At 35.6% G+C, this 19,137-nt stretch overlaps 1 protein-coding gene across 3 annotated transcripts in view; it reads right to left on the bottom strand.

Annotated features, from left to right (window-relative positions):
- Window positions 1-8,556: 8,556 nt before the first annotated feature.
- LOC123566325 (ADAMTS-like protein 3) overlaps window positions 8,557-19,137 on the bottom strand; it is a 61,966-nt gene continuing 51,385 nt past the window's right edge. For all 3 annotated transcript variants that reach the window (XM_045360301.2, XM_045360300.2, XM_045360302.2), the window contains 6 exons: window positions 18,402-18,517; window positions 17,715-17,806; window positions 16,286-17,086; window positions 15,603-15,791; window positions 14,952-15,105; window positions 8,557-10,571 (listed from right to left, as the gene is read on the bottom strand). In XM_045360301.2, coding sequence (XP_045216236.2) covers window positions 10,429-10,571; window positions 14,952-15,105; window positions 15,603-15,791; window positions 16,286-17,086; window positions 17,715-17,806; window positions 18,402-18,517 — 1,495 coding nt within the window. In that variant the 3' untranslated portion in view covers window positions 8,557-10,428. The remainder of the gene's footprint in view (window positions 10,572-14,951; window positions 15,106-15,602; window positions 15,792-16,285; window positions 17,087-17,714; window positions 17,807-18,401; window positions 18,518-19,137) is intronic.

The following is a 19,137-nucleotide window of genomic DNA, read 5'->3' on the forward strand; positions in this document are numbered from 1 at the left end:
TTTTATTACTGAACTTTAAGAATGGCAATTTCTGGGCGCGGCTCCACAGTTTTTAAAAGAATGTCAATATTTATCCATTTTTCCGCACTGTCAACGTCCCAAGTTTCACTCAACGAGCACAATATTTCACTTTTCACAATTTTAAATTTTCAACAACAATTCGAGATACTCAGTCATTACAAAGGACCATTTAGGGTATCCCGGCAACTATGAGTTCATTAAAGTCACAATAACGCCCCACATTGGCATTGTTTAAACAACAACAGCAACAATTAGTTCCAGTCGTTCGGACCATAGAGGATTTGAATCAGGTTAGTTATTGTAAATTTGGCCCTGAGAAACAGAGGCTTATATCACATGCAAGAGGTAAAGTTATGCGTCCGAAGTTCGCTGGCCGCTAACATAAACGGGGTCATGCCGGGATTCCGCTTATTGCTGAGGTTTTGGATTTCCACCGTCCTGCTGGAGCCGTACCTCGATCCTGAAGTCCTTTCCTGGTTTTTATGGATGCACTCTGAAATCATACAGGAGAAAGAGCGGCAGTATCTACAATTCAAAATGTCAATAGAATCTATATCTACTTTTCGCATCTTTTTGAAGTGATAAGGGAAATTTCTACGAAACCAAAAGAAATATAATTTATCCTTTAGCTGCAAATTCACACAACATATAGAATTTGTAAATATATCCCAGTAAGTCAAAGAGGATGGGACCGGGTGGGTTTTAAATTGTCTGAATTTCTACGCACCTTCCTCAATGCAGCTCAAGGATGAAAAGAATGTGACGTAGTACGATGACGTGGTATATGCGCCACGGACAAACACCACTAAATTTGCTTTGACTTACGGACATATACCACTAATTTAATAACCCAACAAATAAGATATCGCCCAAATAACATGGGACTATCCATATGAGATAGTCCCCATTATTTGGTACTCTCAAAAGACTTAAGTAACAAGTATATAAGATGGACAGCGTTTTACTTTCTCAAAAGCAAAAGATAGTAAACACAAATACAAATGTACGCAATTTTATTACTGAACTTTAAGAATGGCAATTTCTGGGCGCGGCTCCACAGTTTTTTAAAAGAATGTCAATATTTATCAATTTTTCCGCACTGTCAACGTCCCAAGTTTCACTCAACGAGCACAATATTTCACTTTTCACAATTTTAAATTTTCAACAACAATTCGAGATACTCAGTCATTACAAACGACCATTTAGGGTATCCCGGCAACTATGAGTTCATTAAAGTCACAATAACGCCCCACATTGGCATTGTTTAAACAACAACAGCAACAATTAGTTCCAGTCGTTCGGACCATAGAGGATTTGAATCAGGTTAGTTATTGTAAATTTGGCCCTGGGAAACAGAGGCTTATATCACATGCAAGAGGTAACGTTATGCGTCCGAAGTTCGCTGGCCGCTAACATAAACGGGGTCATGCCGGGATTCCGCTTATTGCTGAGGTTTTGGATTTCCACCGTCCTGCTGGAGCCGTACCTCGATCCTGAAGTCCTTTCCTGGTTTTTATGGATGCACTCTGAAATCATACAGGAGAAAGAGCGGCAGTATCTACAATTCAAAATGTCAATAGAATCTATATCTACTTTTCGCATCTTATTGAAGTGATAAGGGAAATTTCTACGAAATCAAAAGAAATATAATTTATCCTTTAGCTGCAAATTCACACAACATATAGAATTTGTAAATATATCCCAGTAAGTCAAAGAGGGTGGGACCGGGTGTGTTTTAAATTGTCTGAATTTCTACGCACCTTCCTCAATGCAGCTCAAGGATGAAAAGAATGTGACGTAGTACGATGACGTGGTATATGCGCCACGGACAAACACCACTAAATTTGCTTTGACTTACGGACATATACCACTAATTTAATAAACCAACAAATAAGATATCGCCCAAATAAAATGGGACTATCCATATGAGATAGTCCCCATTATTAAACTGTTTTGCTGTGGCTTTTTGTGAAATCGGATTTTCTACGGAGGTTAAATTGATCGAACCGAGTTGAACGGCATATGTCATACACATTTTGCTTTCGTATTGCGACTCTGACTGTCTTTTCTGTGCTAGACGCTTCCTGTGTACACATGTGTACGCAAGTATTACGTAAGAAAATAGTCCGTATTATACTGCCCATGGCTTAGTCGCACAGGAATTGCAGTAACATTGAGTATTGCATCAGTATGAAATCTTACTGCCGCCATCTAGTTAATGATTTTCGTCCAAAGTGCCAAAACTAGGGCTGTGCGCTTTGTGACATTATCGTAATAACGAAATCATTCATCAGTAACTGATAACTGTATAATATTTCTGTTAAATAAATAAATTTGATATTTGATTCATTTTTATTTAGATGTTTGTGTATGCAGCTTCTACATCCTCTTGTCATAGACGTTGTGGTGTTGATATATGCTATTATACCGGAGCCAAGGAAGAAGCACTGCCGACTCAAACAGTACACTAGGAATAGAAGGGTGGCATGAGAGCACTGTCGAACCAGTTGGCGGATCTCATGAGAGACTTTGTCAAATCTAAATATACACTGGGAGTGGCAGGGTGGCATGACCTCGGTAGAGTTCTTTTACCTTAGACTGGTGAAAACTAATGGAAACTTTGCTAGCAGGGTAAGCAAAAGACTATTAAGTAAAATTATTGATATATTCAAATATACGTAATTACATACTTGAATAATGGCTGGATTATAAAGTACCTGACTTATTAAGATTACTGCCTGGTCTATTTCGGGTTACATCCAACAAATTTATTAGGAAAAAAGTAGCTGCTGCATAGTGTTGATTAGGTAAAATCAAGAGAAATTATGGTCAAATACAGCTGAATATAGCTTATATTGTCATCTTTGAAAGTAAATAAGCCGGAAAATCTGATTATTAAAGAAACGAATGTTTGCATGTCAGTGGCTATTCAGTAATTAGATGTGATATTCAATGTACCATCTTATGGGCAAATTTTATTTCATAAAATATTTGGTGGCCCTCAATTTTAATACACTTTGTACATTTCGGTATGCAATATTGTATACATAATCATTAGCATACATTAGGCAATCAGGGCAAAATCCATCATCATTATGTTGAGAATTCGAGCATCTTGGCCTCGGATTTTTAGTAGCTGAACTTGCTAGCACAATGCATTCTCCTTGCATTGTCTAGTACATGTGTGCTTATCATAAATAGAGCTTCAGCGTCATAGCGTTGTCTATCTCATACAATATTCCATGATATTTCATTAATTTTCTATAATGATATAATAATAAAAGTCACGGCCTTATCCCCTTCAATCACCATTTGTTATTTATTGTCAATAGAAGCGACAGGCTGCTCTTACTGATATATGGTTTAAATCTTATTACAGATAGCTTGATCTCAACAGACTTTGTCAGTCTAATATTGTTTGAACTGTTTCCATTTTATTCAGATGAAACTTGGTATAAATCTTCAACACCGAGTCGACATACGCCTATGCTTTGGGGTTTTGTGTCAGTTTTTTTAGTTAGCCCCCTTTTTACATTATATTTTGTTCCATCAAGCATTATCGGGGTGGTGGAGGGAGCTTATTTCATACAATGTTGACATCAGAGTTGTTGAATGGATGCAGTTTCCACGCAAGCATTAGTGCAAAACCAGTCACTGAGAGATATAATTGTTCTAAGAAATAATTGGTTGTTAAAACAAAAACACAAGATATGAAAAATCTAGCTGGCAGTACCCTTGGAAAAAGTGTTTGAAAGTATGAAGTCTTGGTTAAAAGCTTTTACAAGTAAGAAGACTCGCAGGTCCAATATTATCAAATAGGGGCATTCACAAATTTATTAAAAGAAAGTGTTGTTGTTGTTGTTGTTGTTGTTTTTTAAGACCTTAATTTCCTGAACTATCGCCAAGTTTTCTTGTTCCGCTGACGTACACAATTGCGTTTAACTTGCTTTTCCCTTATTTTTGTTGTTCTTTTTTGAAAATAATGTTATGTGATACAAAGGTCCCGAAGGTCACTTTGGAGATTGACAAAACTAACATAACTTCAATTTACTGTAGTGTGATTTACGAATGCAAACGTCAGAACAAAAAAAAATGCGTCTGTAAGGGCTGATTTCGGCGATCTGATTTTTTTAAAATGCCTTAATCTTGGTTTACTCATATCATACTGCCTATTTACATTTCTGTAAGTAACGTTCTTGTGCACTTTGGCTATAAAAACAAATGTCAAGAATTTTACTTCAGATGCAGGTTGATTTTTCATTTTGGCTCGTTAATGTAATATAAGTATAACATTTTAGATCAACATATTTATTTTTACAGGCTTGTCTCGCTGTCAATAGCCTGAAGTAACCTTTAATAAACAACTTAGGCAAATTATATGCTAAATGCACAGCACGACAGTCACTGGAGTATTGAAAGTTAGTGACGGGGCGCGTTCACATTAAACCCACAGACTGTATATCGTTAGTATTTGAATAGCGAAACTGTAATGACCCTAGAAACCACACATATGAAAGAGCACTTCTAAATAACATTAATAGTGCGAGAACCCCGTACATACTATAAAAACAGCGGAGGTCATCCCTGATGGAGGACTGGATGGGGGTTAGGAGTTACATTCCGCATACAAGCCTCCCCTCCTGCCGTGAGACACACGACTGATAGTCACAGAAGACAGTGTGGTTCTGTCGGAAATTACGCTAGGCAAATACTCCGTGGCCGAGTGGTTAAGGGCGCTGACTTCCAATCACTTGGGGCGTTGAATTCTTTATGTGAGGAAGCCATCCAGCTTGATAATGCATGGAGGGGCACCTGAAGTCTTCCTCCACCATCAAAGCTGGAAAGTTGCCATATGACCTATAATTGTGTCGGTGTGACGTTAAACCTAACAAAAACAAAATATGCATATCAAAAAAGGTCATTTACCTTTTAGTAAGGATTTTCTATTAAAAAACTTATGGGTGCATAATGTACCTTTATGTGTATCAATAAAATGGCTAAGCCTGTAATCACATACGGTCTACCTTAGTAAAATATATATCAATTTCAAAAAAAAAAAAATAAGTGAATAAGTTTTGTCACAGATCATTAAAATGTACAACTCTATTAAATTAACAAACTCGACAAGAACCAAAGTGAAAACTGTGTTGCTTCATTAAAAATATTCTGGTTTATAACTGGGGATCGACCGTGTTTTTGTGTGTGTTTTTTTTAATTGACACCTGTATTTAATAAAATAAGTACCTAATTTTCTAAAAATTTACCTTTACACACTTCAATTGAAGCCATGTACAAGTAAATATACTTACCGGTACATCATCTGTAATTTCTTCTTCAAATGTTCGCGTATCATCTGTGTTCCATCCAGCATTTTTGTTACACACTCACGTTCCCCTCTTCACCTCTACCTTACGTATAACATATTAAAAGTAATTGATAATACGCAACACATAATACATCATACATAAGAGGTAATGCATAAAAATCTAAGACAAAATGTCCCGAATAAGCTTCCGTACGTTAATGTTCTCTAAGTTTAACATTTTAGATGAACATATTAAGTTTTCCTCGTTAAATAAAGGCTTTATTATTATTATTATTATTATTATTATTATTATTATATTTATTTATACAGGATTTTCTCTCTTATATTTTGATTATATCAATAATTTGAAGTAACCTTTCATAGATAACTAAGGCACAACATAAACTAAATTCACTTTCCCTAAGCACAGCGTGATGGTCAATGGAGTACTGAATTTTACTGACGGGACACGTTCACGATAAATTTACCGACTATATATTAGCGAAACTGGAAGGAGCCTAGAAACCAAACATATTGAAAAGCACTTCTGAATTATATTAGTATTGCAATTATAAAAACAGCGGAGATCATCCCTGATGGACGACTGGATCAGAGACAAGAGTTACCTCCCGTATATAAGCCTCTCGACACAAGAGGGATAGTCACAGTACTCTGCTGAAGAAGACAGTGTGATTCTATCGGAAATTACACTAGGCAAATACACAATAGCACCCATTTAGTTGTATTTTTGATAGTTGATATTTGCATTACATATGAGGGCGGTCCAATATTTTCTCCCGATTTGCCCTTTCAAGAATAAAATATTCCATGCACATCTACACTTCATAGTGATTATATGTATACGTTTCTTTGAAACCTGTGTGGAAACAGTTTGCGCTTGAAGAATGGCAGGAGTACTGGTGTCACCTTCAGTCTTTCATTCCAGTAAAATTTGTGCCGTGCACATCACAGTTCGTTGCGATTATGCGCATGGCGTTTCACCGGAGTCTATTGATAACTTTGGAACAACTGTGCACCACAAACTTAAGAGGAAATTGGCACGTGGGTACTCTATACCCCTCCTTTATACATCCTACAGAAAACTTTGTCACTAACATTTACACTTCATGCTGATCATATGTATCAAGTTTCTGATGAAGAAAGAACTTGTAGCGGAGGGGGAACGTTGCCTCCACCTCTGCCCCGTCCAAAATAAAATATGTCTTGCACATTTGCGCTTCAAGCTGATCATATGTATGAAGTTACATTGGAATCCCTTTAAAACTGTGAAAGTTGTTTGCGTCACAAACTATGGTGGGATGGGAGTACTGGTTGTCCCCAACCTTCGTCCATCCCAGAAAATATATGTCATGCATATCTGCGTGTGTATAAAGTTTGGTTGGAGTTTGTCGATAACTTTTAAACATGTCATTTACATCTACACTTCATGATGATCATATGTATGAAGTTTAAAATGTAGGGAGAAGGATAGGTGCCCCCACCTCTGCCCATCCAAGAAAGACAATATGTCTTGAATTGGAATCCCTCTAAAACTGTGAAAGTAGTTTGCTTAACTAACTTTAGAGTCTCCATTCTTGTTTATCATAGACAAATTACTTCATTTTGATCATTGAATGTATGTATGAATGTATGAAGTTTTAATGCAATCCCTTTTAAAATGTGGAAGCCATTTTATGGGTCCCACATTTGTCCTTCCAAGAAAAGAAAGATATCAGTCACATTTGCACTTCATTGTCATTATGCGTAAGAAGATTCCTTGAAACCCCTGTAGTTTGTTCCACAATCTTGCTGGGGAATTGGGGCCTACGACAAAAAAGTATGTCACGCACGTAGGAGATAATGACTATGAAATTTATCTTGTGTGTGTTCGTCTTTTTCAACAATTTTTCAGTCATACAAACGACGGTGTATACATGTAACAGTGAGCACAATGCCTCACTAAAATATCACGCCGTAGACACGTTGCATGATACCTAACCCAGTCACACTATACTGACACCGGGCTGACCAGTCCTAGCACTATGTGCCAAGAAATGAAGCTTCTAGTACTATGTTTTACGTCTTTGGTTTGACACGGCCAGGGATCGAACCCACGCCCTTCCAAACTCAAAGCGGGTGCTCTACGAACCCACGCCCTTCCAAACTCAAAGCGGGTGCTCTACGCACCCGCTTTGAGTTTGGAAGGTCGTGGGTTCGATCCCTGGCCGCTAGGCTACGACCAACGGACCGACCAAACACACTGACTAGCCTTCAGATGACTCCAATATACATCTCTACACTTCATTTCCGGGGGTATAATTAGATGTGATCATAACAATAAAAACGGAAAAAGTGTCGACAGTGTCGATATTTGTATAATTTAAAACAAGAGCCCTTTCTTTTGAGAGAGTATTGAGCTATTGCAAGAATGTGGGTATAGACAAATTATGTCTTAAACATATGTACAAGTAATTAGATTATATCTTCTTCCAACAACTGAACAATAACACCATTTTCTGGATTTCGAAAATTTTGATAAAAACCTGTGGCGTGCCACATCATAAAATGAAGCGGACAATGCTTTCTTTTCAAATTATATTATCATTTTTCTGTTCCTTTTAAGTGAACGGAATGGGAAGTTAGAGAATAATGCCAAATTAAACAAGTGACAAGGCTCCGGACAAGCTCTTTACATAAAGGGAGATAATTCAAAAACGTGGTCAGCTAGAGTTACAGGTCTTCTTTGCAATGACCTCTATAATTGTGTGAAGTACCAAGGCATTCCTTCTAACAGTTTTCAAATTATGCTCTGGACAACCTTTCTTCACGTAAGGGGAAATAATTAAAAAATGGGGCTAGCTAGAGTTGTGGTTCTGTGACATTGTACTTTCTCTCACTGACCTCTATCATTATGTAAAGTATCAAGTCAATCCCTTTAATAATTATGGACTTAGGCTTCGGACAAGCTTTAACAAGAAGGGAGATAATTAAAAATGAGACCATATAGAGTTATGGTTCCTTATTCACTGCACTTCCTCTCAGTGAGCTCTAATTGTGTGTAGTTACAACGTAGTACCTTCAATACTTTTTGAGTAATGCTCCGGACAAGAAGTGTGACGGACAGACGGACGTAGAGCATTCCTTTAAACCTCTCCGGTGAACCGGTAGGGGACAAATAAGAATAATTTTGACATAATTCGCTACTATAAACATACAAGAAGAAGAGAGTAGAAAGGCATTTTATATTTAATAACACTTGTAAAATATTTAAGACAGTTTTATTCTTCATGAAAGAGGACATTGTGTTTTACTCTGACGGGATGCTATTCTTGTGATCTATATATACTTTCTACAAAAGCAAACATATGCTTCAGGAACAGCTGGGTAACATTTTGAATATTGTCAGTTACAAATACAACACTGTAAAAACACAAAACCACATTCACACATAAATATTAATCCCAAAATAAACACTATCTATATTTATGACGTAGCGTCAACAATATTGAAACAATTAAACAACAACAAAAAAACATTTATTTAGCTTCACAGGCGTGTACATGATATTAGCTAATGATGACAGCAAAATAGGTAACTGTATAGAGTTCAAATTTTCATCTCTCCATAAAAAATCTAATATAATTATGTTTAGCGTCCAGGGAAGCAAACCAAGATGAAGCGGTTACAGGCGGTAACAGTATAAGCAGAGTTAGCGGCTTTATTATTGACAAACCATGCAAATTGACTTCATAAATCCACAAGTTGGTTCAAACCAATATACTAATTTATTTAAGCCCTATTATGATGAAAGCTTACACCTAACGCGAATGCCGGAGAATTTGTATGAAGATGGAATTGGAGACCAGTAGTGGCCGTCAGGCTAATCACAACACCATTTGTAGATTGTTAATGGCAAGTATACGTGCAAAATACTGATGTGTTTAAACTTTACAAAAGCATTGCATATGTTTTCAAAGATGACCCGCTTCCTTTGTAATTACGTGATTTTGAACATCAAAAATGTAGATTCTCATTGCGATATAATGCTTCAGACACGAAAGGTCTTACATAAAACTTATATTTCAATTCTCTAAAAATGTAAATTATATTTAAAGCACGTTGTTTGCTAAAGTTCATGACCTGCAACTACAAGCTACACGTAAACGGCAATGGCGAAGATCATGTCAGATATGGTGTATTTATTTCGGAATGAAATTGCTATTCTAAGGCTTATCAGTATTTGCGTTTACATGAAATAAATTCCCCACTGAATACAATAAAAAGAATATGACAAAACACAGGTGAATATCCAACAGAAAATCCAAAGTTCCAGAAACAAACACCTTGGTGCTCTTGTTTTCCGGATTCTCATTGGGGATTTAAATATCACGTCAGTGATAGACATAATATAAAAGAACCATATGGTTGACTTGGAATATGTGAAATACATAGGCTGATTAGAATCTCTAAAAGAAAGGTATATTAAAACGGTTTATATTCCCATAAACTATAGGGCAGTTTCCCTTATTCCTTCGACAATTTTCCGTTCTAAATCTGAACTTTATACCCCTGCAAAATTTTAGTTTACTGATGTCCTTTTCCGATACATGAAACAGATAAACAAGATTAAAAGACATGGAAAGAAAGTAACATTTGCACTGGTTAATTATTCAAGATTTTTCTCGAAGCCATTTAAACTAATACCGGAGTTTTGAGAAATGGCAATGGCCGTCTTGTGCTCTTTAAACTTACTTCACAAAGACTGGGTCATGCACAGCTAATTCAAACTAGACTGTTTCTGCGCACTACCGTTTAAACTACACAAACTCTTCTCCTTGGGTATTTATTTCATTTGTGTGTTCATGTAACTGATGCTCAGTTTTGTAGATGACAGTATTTGCAGGTTGTATAAGTTTTCCAGGTAAGAAACTATGAACACGAATAGGTTTTTCCTCCCAATACATGCTTTTACATCCCGCATTTCCAACCAGTTACCATCTGTTTGAGACAATCAAAAACAAGTCGAATAATGATATCTTTCCTCAACATTCGTCGGGATGTTTGAATGCAGTTTATGATAAATCATCTAATAATTAAAATATTCAGCTTTCATCAGCTTCGTCGTAGTAAGTTTCGTCATAATAATCAGGATTACATGTCAGACAACATCGCTGTTCAAAGTTGGAATAATGGCACATATTCATTTGGTATATGATACTGCAGTATTCACTTTCATCTTCACAGACTGAAAAATAAAGACACGTCTACTTAGAAAAGTATCAAATATGTTTCATCAATTTTTTTTCTCATGGCTTATATTCATATACAAGGTAATATGATAAGGTAGAGTAGCTCAAGGTAATGTGGTGATTCCTATGATAAAGAAGAGTACAAAAAGGTAATAGCGTCACGTATGACAATAAAATGCACAAAAATGTACATTTCCTAATAGCAAAGGGAACTGTATATTTTTATGACAAAGTAATTTTTAAAAAGGTAATTTAGTCATTCTTATGTTATGGGTTAGGGTTAGATAATATATAATGCAGCACTTCTTATCTCAACATATAATTCAAACAACCAATAAAATATTCACTCGTATGATAAAAGTAAAATAGTCATTCTTATAATACGATAATATAGGAAAATAATGTTTTTTCACTCTTTTGACAAGAAAAAGATAGCGTTGTCTCTCTTTCAATAAATTCGGGTAGCAAAAGGTAATGTACTCATCAAATATAGTAAAAAGTGTAATGCCGTCATTCTTATGTAAAGGTAGATTTTAAATAGACAATGTAGCCATTCTTATGATAAAGAAGGGTAGCAAAATGTAATATAGTCATTCCTACGTTCAGTGAGGATAGAAAGTAAAGGTGTAATTATTTTCATAAGGTAGAATACGAATAGGTAATGTGGTCATTCTAATGATCTGGTAAGTGAAGGTAGTATAACATAACACTGCCATTCTTATAATATGGAAGTATACAAACAGGCAGTGTAGTTATTCTTATGGTAATGTAGAGTAAAAAAGGTTATATGGCCATTCGTATGATATTGTGACAAAGGACGGTAGAAAAACGTGACGTGATCAGTCTTATGGACAAAGACAATGTTGAAATTCGTATGAAGGGGAGCAAACTCTTATGAAAAGGTGAACAAGCAAAGGATAGTGTGGCCATTCGTTTGCATTGGTAGGATAGTAAAATGTGGCGTAGTCATTCACATAATGAGGTAGGGTAAAAATATGATGCAGGCATTCTTATGGTAAGGTAACTAAGAAAACAATTATTGGTAAGATATGGTAGGAAAACGCAATATGGTTATTCTTGTGATACGGATGGGTAAAAAATTGTAATTCCTCTATACTTATTTTCAGGTCGGGTAGCAAACGGTGATTTAATCATTCCAATGCGAAGGCAAAGAAGCAAAAGGTGTTGTTTTCTTACGATCAGGCAAGGTAACAAAAGCTGATGTAGTCATTCTTATTAAGGTTGGGTAGAAACCGGTAATGTGGTCATTATTTTGATATGTGTAATGTGGTAATTCTGTGGTGAGAAAGGCTTAACAATTTTCTTTTGGAAAGGCATAGTATACAGGGTAATGTGGTCCTTCTTATGATAAGGTCGCGTAGCAATATACGACGCGGTAAGTCATCGTTAAGGCGGGGTAGCTAAACATGTAGTCATTCTTATGATAAGGTCATGTAGCAAAAGGCGATGTGGTCAGTCTTATGATAAAGTAGGATAGCAAAAGATAATGCAGCATTCTGGAGATAAGGAAGTGTAACAAATGGGTAGACTGGCTCCCGTCCCCATGTTTGTTCTTATTCACATATATCAGTTTTCTTCATTAAGAGGGAAGTAACTCCAGAAGGTTGTTTCTACATCGAGATTTTTTATTGCCCCTGGCTCCGAACATAGGGACTGGTGAAAGTTGGCTACCAGTGTCTCACAAATTTGTGCGACAAATTCCCATTAATTTCTTTTAGTGACAATCTGCTGCTATTACAGTGACGTGTTACCTAAGGGTTTCATGTGCTAACCATCATTTAATGAGCCGCACCTAATTTACCGATTTATGGCCTGCCCTCAGCTTGTATTGGCTTATCAGACAACAGGAATGTGCTTAAAAATTACATATTTATCACAGGATTTATGATCTTTAGATCAAGAATTAAATCATTTTAAACTTCACTTTTAATGATGAAATGGATGAAGCTATAATTAAAGGTTTTTAAATATGAACAAATAAAACCAAACCAAGCGCATGTTGTAAAAGAATATTTAAAAGGATATTATGTTTTATTCTGTTGACCAACTGGCAGTTGCAAAAGCTTAACTTTTGAAATTGCCCCATTTGCATTTGATTTTTTTTTCATTATGACAGCACACAATGTACCATTATTGTGGAGTCACTTCATTTACCTGAAGCGACGTCCCAATTAGCTTGACATGTATTGGCCAAATTATGCCCCCTTTAGGACTTAAAGTTTTGCGTGCAAGTTCCCATCTCCAAAACTAATGATTGTAGGTACTGAATTGAAACTTCACATGTGACTTGAGGGTTATAAAACTAGGTGATAGCATCAAGTTCCATAACTCTGACATGCATTTTGGCTGAATTATGCCCCCCTTTTAGACTAAATCCTGGTTAAAGTAAATTTTGCGTGCAAGTTCCAATCTCCATACTGGATTGAAACTCTATAGATATTTTAACATTTTTAATAGGGTAATATTCCTGCTTCTGGCAAAACAATCTAAATAGTCGAGCATTGGCTTTCTTACAGAGAGCTCTTGTTAAGAATAACACTCTAACACATAGACCAAAAAATATGAATAAATACAAACAGTTCATCACAGATTGTGACGAACTGATTTAAAACTGTGTGTAAAGTTTCATTTAATTTAGAACTTTAAACTATGAACTCGGGTCTCCAGCATCTGTCATGTTGTCATTGGAAATTGAATTAAAAATAATCTACTGACTTGGTGTCATGAAGAACTGGCTGTAGCTGAAGACATCTCACTGTCGACCAAAACAGAATTCAAGGCACTAAGCACTTTTAACATCACCAGCACCCTTCATTATTTTGTTGTTTTTTCTTTGTTTAATAACAAAAATTTCATTTAAACCAGTGAAACAATATCAATAACCCAAAAGTCGCTCAATTATGTACCAGTACAAGTCTGTTTTTTTCTTGACCATGAAACAAGCGCTGTCTTTCTTTCTGTTTTCTTTCATTTCTCCACATAAAATAAACTTGAACTTTTTTGATGCAAAGGTTAATTTTACCACAACAGTAAACACTTTCTTTAGTTAGAGTTTTCATATCTAACATTTAATAAAACTTAAAAATTCATAATAAAAAAGATCCTGAGTTTATGATACCTCCAAATATTATCCGCATACAATATTTCACACTTACATTTACTAGTAAACTGTTGAATCATGAATGGGTTCAGTATCATACTCTTCTAGAAAATAACAACATCTGATGTTTTCTCAAATGACCCTTATCAAATTGGTAAGGAGAACTTGTCATTACATAGGATAATTAATTGCCTTACAATTGATAGGGTTCTCAGTAGTTAACAGTTTACAGGGGTAATCTAGGGTTACATTGGCCAACTTTCACCAGGCTGTATGGTTCAGCCATCAGATAAAATTGATCTATTTTAGAGGCTTAAAATTTTCTAATAAAATGTTTCCTGTCTTTATATAAAAATATAACCATGCAGCCAGGGAGCCAGGCTAACAAATAGGTTGTGTAGTCACACACATGATAAGGCAGGGTAGAAATGGTATGTTGCATTCTTATGAAAAGATAGGGCAACGATATGTTAATAAGTAGTCATTCTTGATATTTAATGCAGTCATTTTTATGATAACGTAGGATAGCAAATGATAATGTGGTCATTCTTATGATACAGATAATGTGGATAATCTTATGTCAAACTAGGATAGCAATATGTGATGTTGTCATCTTATGATAACGTAGGGTAGAAAAAAAGTAATGTTGTTATTCTACTGGTACTTTACTGTAGCAAAAGGCAATGTAGTAATTCCACTGATAGGATGAGGCAGAAAAAGTAATAAAAGTTTCGTGATCATTCTTATGTTAAGGCATGGTAAAAAGGTGCTGTTGTTGTGGTTATTGTTTTGAACATTATCATGCTGGACACGATCGATTCAGCCTTTGCGACCTGTGTAGATCATGATCAGCCTGCACATCCTTGCAGTCTGATCATGATCTGCACTGTTCGCCATTCAGTCAGTAATGTTTTTGTTAGCACTCCTTTTAAATTTAACAGTTAATGGTGCTGTCCAAATTGAAAGATGGACAAGTTCATTATAAACATTTAGCAGCGTAAGGGTTAATAAAACAACCATCATTCTAATGGTACGTTCAAACACTTAATTTAGTCATTCTTATGATAAAGGCGAGTCGCTAAAGGAATTGTGTTAATTCTTATGAAAATGATCATATGTGATCAGGTAAAAAATATTTATTCTTAAACAAATGGCTAATAAGGCAAGTTTTTATATTTGTGCAGAAAATTACTAGCATGTGATAATGCTTGTAATAACAAATCCGATATATGTATTTAAATATATATGATTTTACCCAAGCTGTTACACGGTGCTCCTTTGCATTTTCTTGTTGTTTTCGGTTGTGGTAACGTGCTGCAGCTTCCAATAGGGGCAGTCTGACCACTTCCTGACCAGACACAGGTCAACGTTCTCGTTTTATATCCTTTTTCGTCGCAATTGGACACACACTGAATATGAAAAATAACATTTTGTACCAAATTAAAAACGCAGAGTAATAAAACATTCCCAGGCGACCTCATTTTTTTCATGTGTGGTTTTAAATTTGTTTGTTTGTATTATTTCTTTACATATATGTTCATATTTTTTATGAAAATGGAAGAGTGAGTTAGATTATGTTATGCATTGATATGCTTTTACTGGTATATGAGCTGACATCAAATGTACATGAGACATTTTTCGTCCAGTTTGATATCAGATAATGGGTAAACTGGTGGTATTTTCATTCAGGATGCACATGTCACAAATCCTCTCGTGAGCAGACTCTATCAAACCTAGATTGTTATCATATTGCTAAGCTGCGTTTTATGGATCCGAGAGCTTTTCTTGTATATCTTGTTATTAGTATACTTTTTTTAAAAATATCACTGTTTTTCATGTAAAATGCAGAGTTATCTCTGTATATAGGCTATAGTCAAACTGTTCATAAACATTCTGATTGTCCCACCTTCGACCATCGTGATGTTTCCCATTGGAAAGTACAGTTAGGATTGAAGCAGTCCCTGATATTGTCTGGTGGAAATCCTAGAGAGGAGCAGAATGTAGCCTCAGTAATAGAGTCATTGAACTCATTGACACAGTCAACGTCTCTCCTCTCTATGGAGTATTGGTGACGTACACAGTCGTCATGGCTACACTGAAATAGATAGGTTAAAGGTATATCTATTTATACGGGTAAGATAAATGCAACACATCCGTGGAGGCTTGGAAAACTTAATGGAATTATTTCTTCATACAAATAAGAAGCCTCAATTTCCACACAAGATATTTTGATGAAGGTTGCAACAGTTTTGTTTAAGGCCAGAGCAGACTTTAGGCGTCCAAGCAGTTTTTTCTACGACAAATTTCACCACAATTTATTGTGGAGCACTTCATTTTTGATATCGTGTACATACATTTACTTCTTATGGTAAACATAATATCAGTAGATGTTAAGCATTTTCTCATAAAAATTTAATCTTTACAAATGTTGCTTGCTTTATCTTATTATATGAAATCCAGCTTAAAGTTGAAGTAGCCTGCTGCATATCAGTAAAATAATTGGAATATCTTTGTAAGCATCAACTGTCTAGTGATGTTTCGCTGGTGTTCTTGTTATATTTTAAACAAGCATCTTATAAAATATGTTACCATCGACCAATCTCCTGTTCTCCATTTCACACACGGGTTTGTATTGCAGCTTTGAATCATAGATGGCTTCCTTGACGACGCCTTAAAACAAACTTCCTTCGGCAAAACTTCATAATAATCACTTGTAATAAGTTCACAACTTAGGTTCCTAGACTGAAGTCCACCACCACAGGTGACACTACACCTGGACCAGTCTGTGGATATCAAAGTCAATGGTTTTCTCACCCTGTCCACTGGATCAGTATATAATACAGTTTTATTGAGCAATGAGTACTCTTTGCTGGCTTTTCCAGTTAAAAACTTTTCTCTATACACTCTTGCTTGTAAAATGTCAAAAGAAGATCCAAATGAAATCGACACATTCGCTTCAAGTCCACCTACTAAGCAATTATAAATGGCATCGTCTCTACCAGGAAGAGCATTACGTATTCTTAAAGCACCAGATTTTGAAACTCGCGCTCGTTTAGAACGTCTAAATTTCAAACCATTTTTAAACCAGGTTATTTTCTGTCTATCTAAGCCAACATGTGGGCATTTTAATATAATATTTGTTTCAGGAACAACTTTAGCTTCCATTCCAACTATAAGTTTCACTTTAGAAAGTTCACTTAATTGATAAAATTTTATATTTCTACTTTTAATCATTGGTTCCGGACATGACGTCATATTGCACGTCATTTCCGTATCCGGTTTAAGAGTTATGTCACATTCCGAACGAGAAACATTCACCAATTTTTCATTTCGAATTTTCTGACACAGAGGAAGCCTTGCTCGAACTCCGAGTCCACAAGTTACTGAACACTAGAATGAAATGAAATGATTATTAGACATGTTTTAGAATTAAGAACAATATAAATAAATGTAGACGGGAGTCCCAAACACCAAATACAAAATAAAACCAAATTTCCAAAAAATGAAGCAGTTATATAAAAAGTAGCGTTTACAAAACAACAAATGATATATCTGAAGGTACACCTTCAGAGATCCTTGTTGAAATTCTGTTTTAAACACCAATGTGTTACATTGTATATATTCAAACGGTTATCAATTGTTATACAGATATTGAACACGCCAGAAATCATAACACTTAAAAAACAATTATTCAAAGATTTAAATACTTCAAACATCACAACTGTGCTTGAAGCTAGATCATGACTATTCTTAAGATGTACTGAACCATTTCCAAATAAATACAGTTACTGGCTTCAACGACTGAACTTAAATCACTACCCAAAACAATTATCAAATTTGCAATCATGCACAGACAGATAACATTTACATTTTTCTTCGGGAACCTGAGAACTCCTGAACTTATCATGTCAGATCATTGGAAAGAAAACGTGAAGATTAAAGTAAACATTCTCTTCTTCAGGTTATTACCATTTTCTTTCTTATTGAATTACAGATTAAACTGAGTATTTTCACAAACCTCAGACCAGTTGCCAACAAACCACTGCCCAGGACAATCTATAGTATTACAGGGTGATACTCTGTCCGGAACAGGCTGGCTACACATGAAGTCTGAATAAAACAAAACCAGTAACAAAGTTAATTTTATATTATCGTTTCTGTTTTTGTTGAGGTTAAACGTCACACTGGCACAATTATATTTACATGGCAACTTTCCAACTTTTCATGGTGGTGGAAGATCATAGGTGCTCCACAGGGGCGAACACGTGGGTAGAACCACCGACCCTCCTCAAGCTCGATGGACGGCTTCTTCACGTAAAGAGTTCTACACCTCAAACGATATTTCGAACACCCAGCGGTGAGAGACAGGTTATTAGAAGTCAGCGACTTTAACCAACCAGCTAAGGAGGCCCTTTAGTTTGACATCATCAACAATTTGCAACAAAATACGATTAAGTATGCCAAAATATGCCTCGTTAGCAAAGTGCTGATTTAGAATATTAGTGGAAATAGCCTTACACTTCAAATATTTAATTAAACATTTTAAGGTATGAGGCAGTAAATGGAAAAGTTCTTGAAATACTGCAAATATTTTGGTAACTGTAAAAGTTATTAGTTGTAATTCTTTTATTATGTCAAATGGTCTGCTGTATGCAAACACCAGTAAAATTGCCATGCTTGAAAGTACAAAACAGATGTTATATACCTGGCAGGTTCAGTATTGTAGGCCCTTGTGCATATTCTTGTATACATTTCACATTTCTTGACATCTGACCGCCTCCACAAGTCGCAGAACATTCGCCATAATCACCTAGTTCCCATCTTTAAAATAAAATACTAATGTCAGGTCCAACGAAAATGTTAGTGTTTAAACGCTAGTTTTATTAAAAGTGCATTCCGTGATACGGGACAAGGGTAAGCATTATTAAATAACCAAGTACCGTTTTCTCTTAGGAAGATCTATATTGCTTCCAACTATGACAGACACTTATCGAACCATGACCTGTTACACTATATAGCCATAAGTATGGGATACTGGAAAAAAGTTACGTTTGTTTCAATGGTCAATAAATAATAAATAAAATAAGTGACGAAGGTCTATAATCGAACCATTTGTTATAACCCGATTATTTGGGACGGCCGTAAGTATGAGGTATTGGAATTAATAGACACATTTAATTTATACACATCTAAATGTGCAACAGCTGCGTCAGGTGACAATAATACATAAATATCACATTTCGGGGAAAGTCTTCTTTTAAGAATATAATTTGTCATGAAAGATGTATTTTCCAAAAGCTGTAAAAATAAATAATTATCTGACATACTGTTAAACTCTTTATAGATAACGTGGAAGGTAAGTCAAACAACGGAGTAGGAAGGGACATAAAGCATTTATCATCACATACTGTTTCTAGGCTAAACTATAAACAAAATACCAA

Source organism: Mercenaria mercenaria, chromosome 8, assembly GCF_021730395.1.
Source record: "Mercenaria mercenaria strain notata chromosome 8, MADL_Memer_1, whole genome shotgun sequence".
Taxonomy (NCBI): Eukaryota; Metazoa; Mollusca; class Bivalvia; order Venerida; family Veneridae; genus Mercenaria; species Mercenaria mercenaria.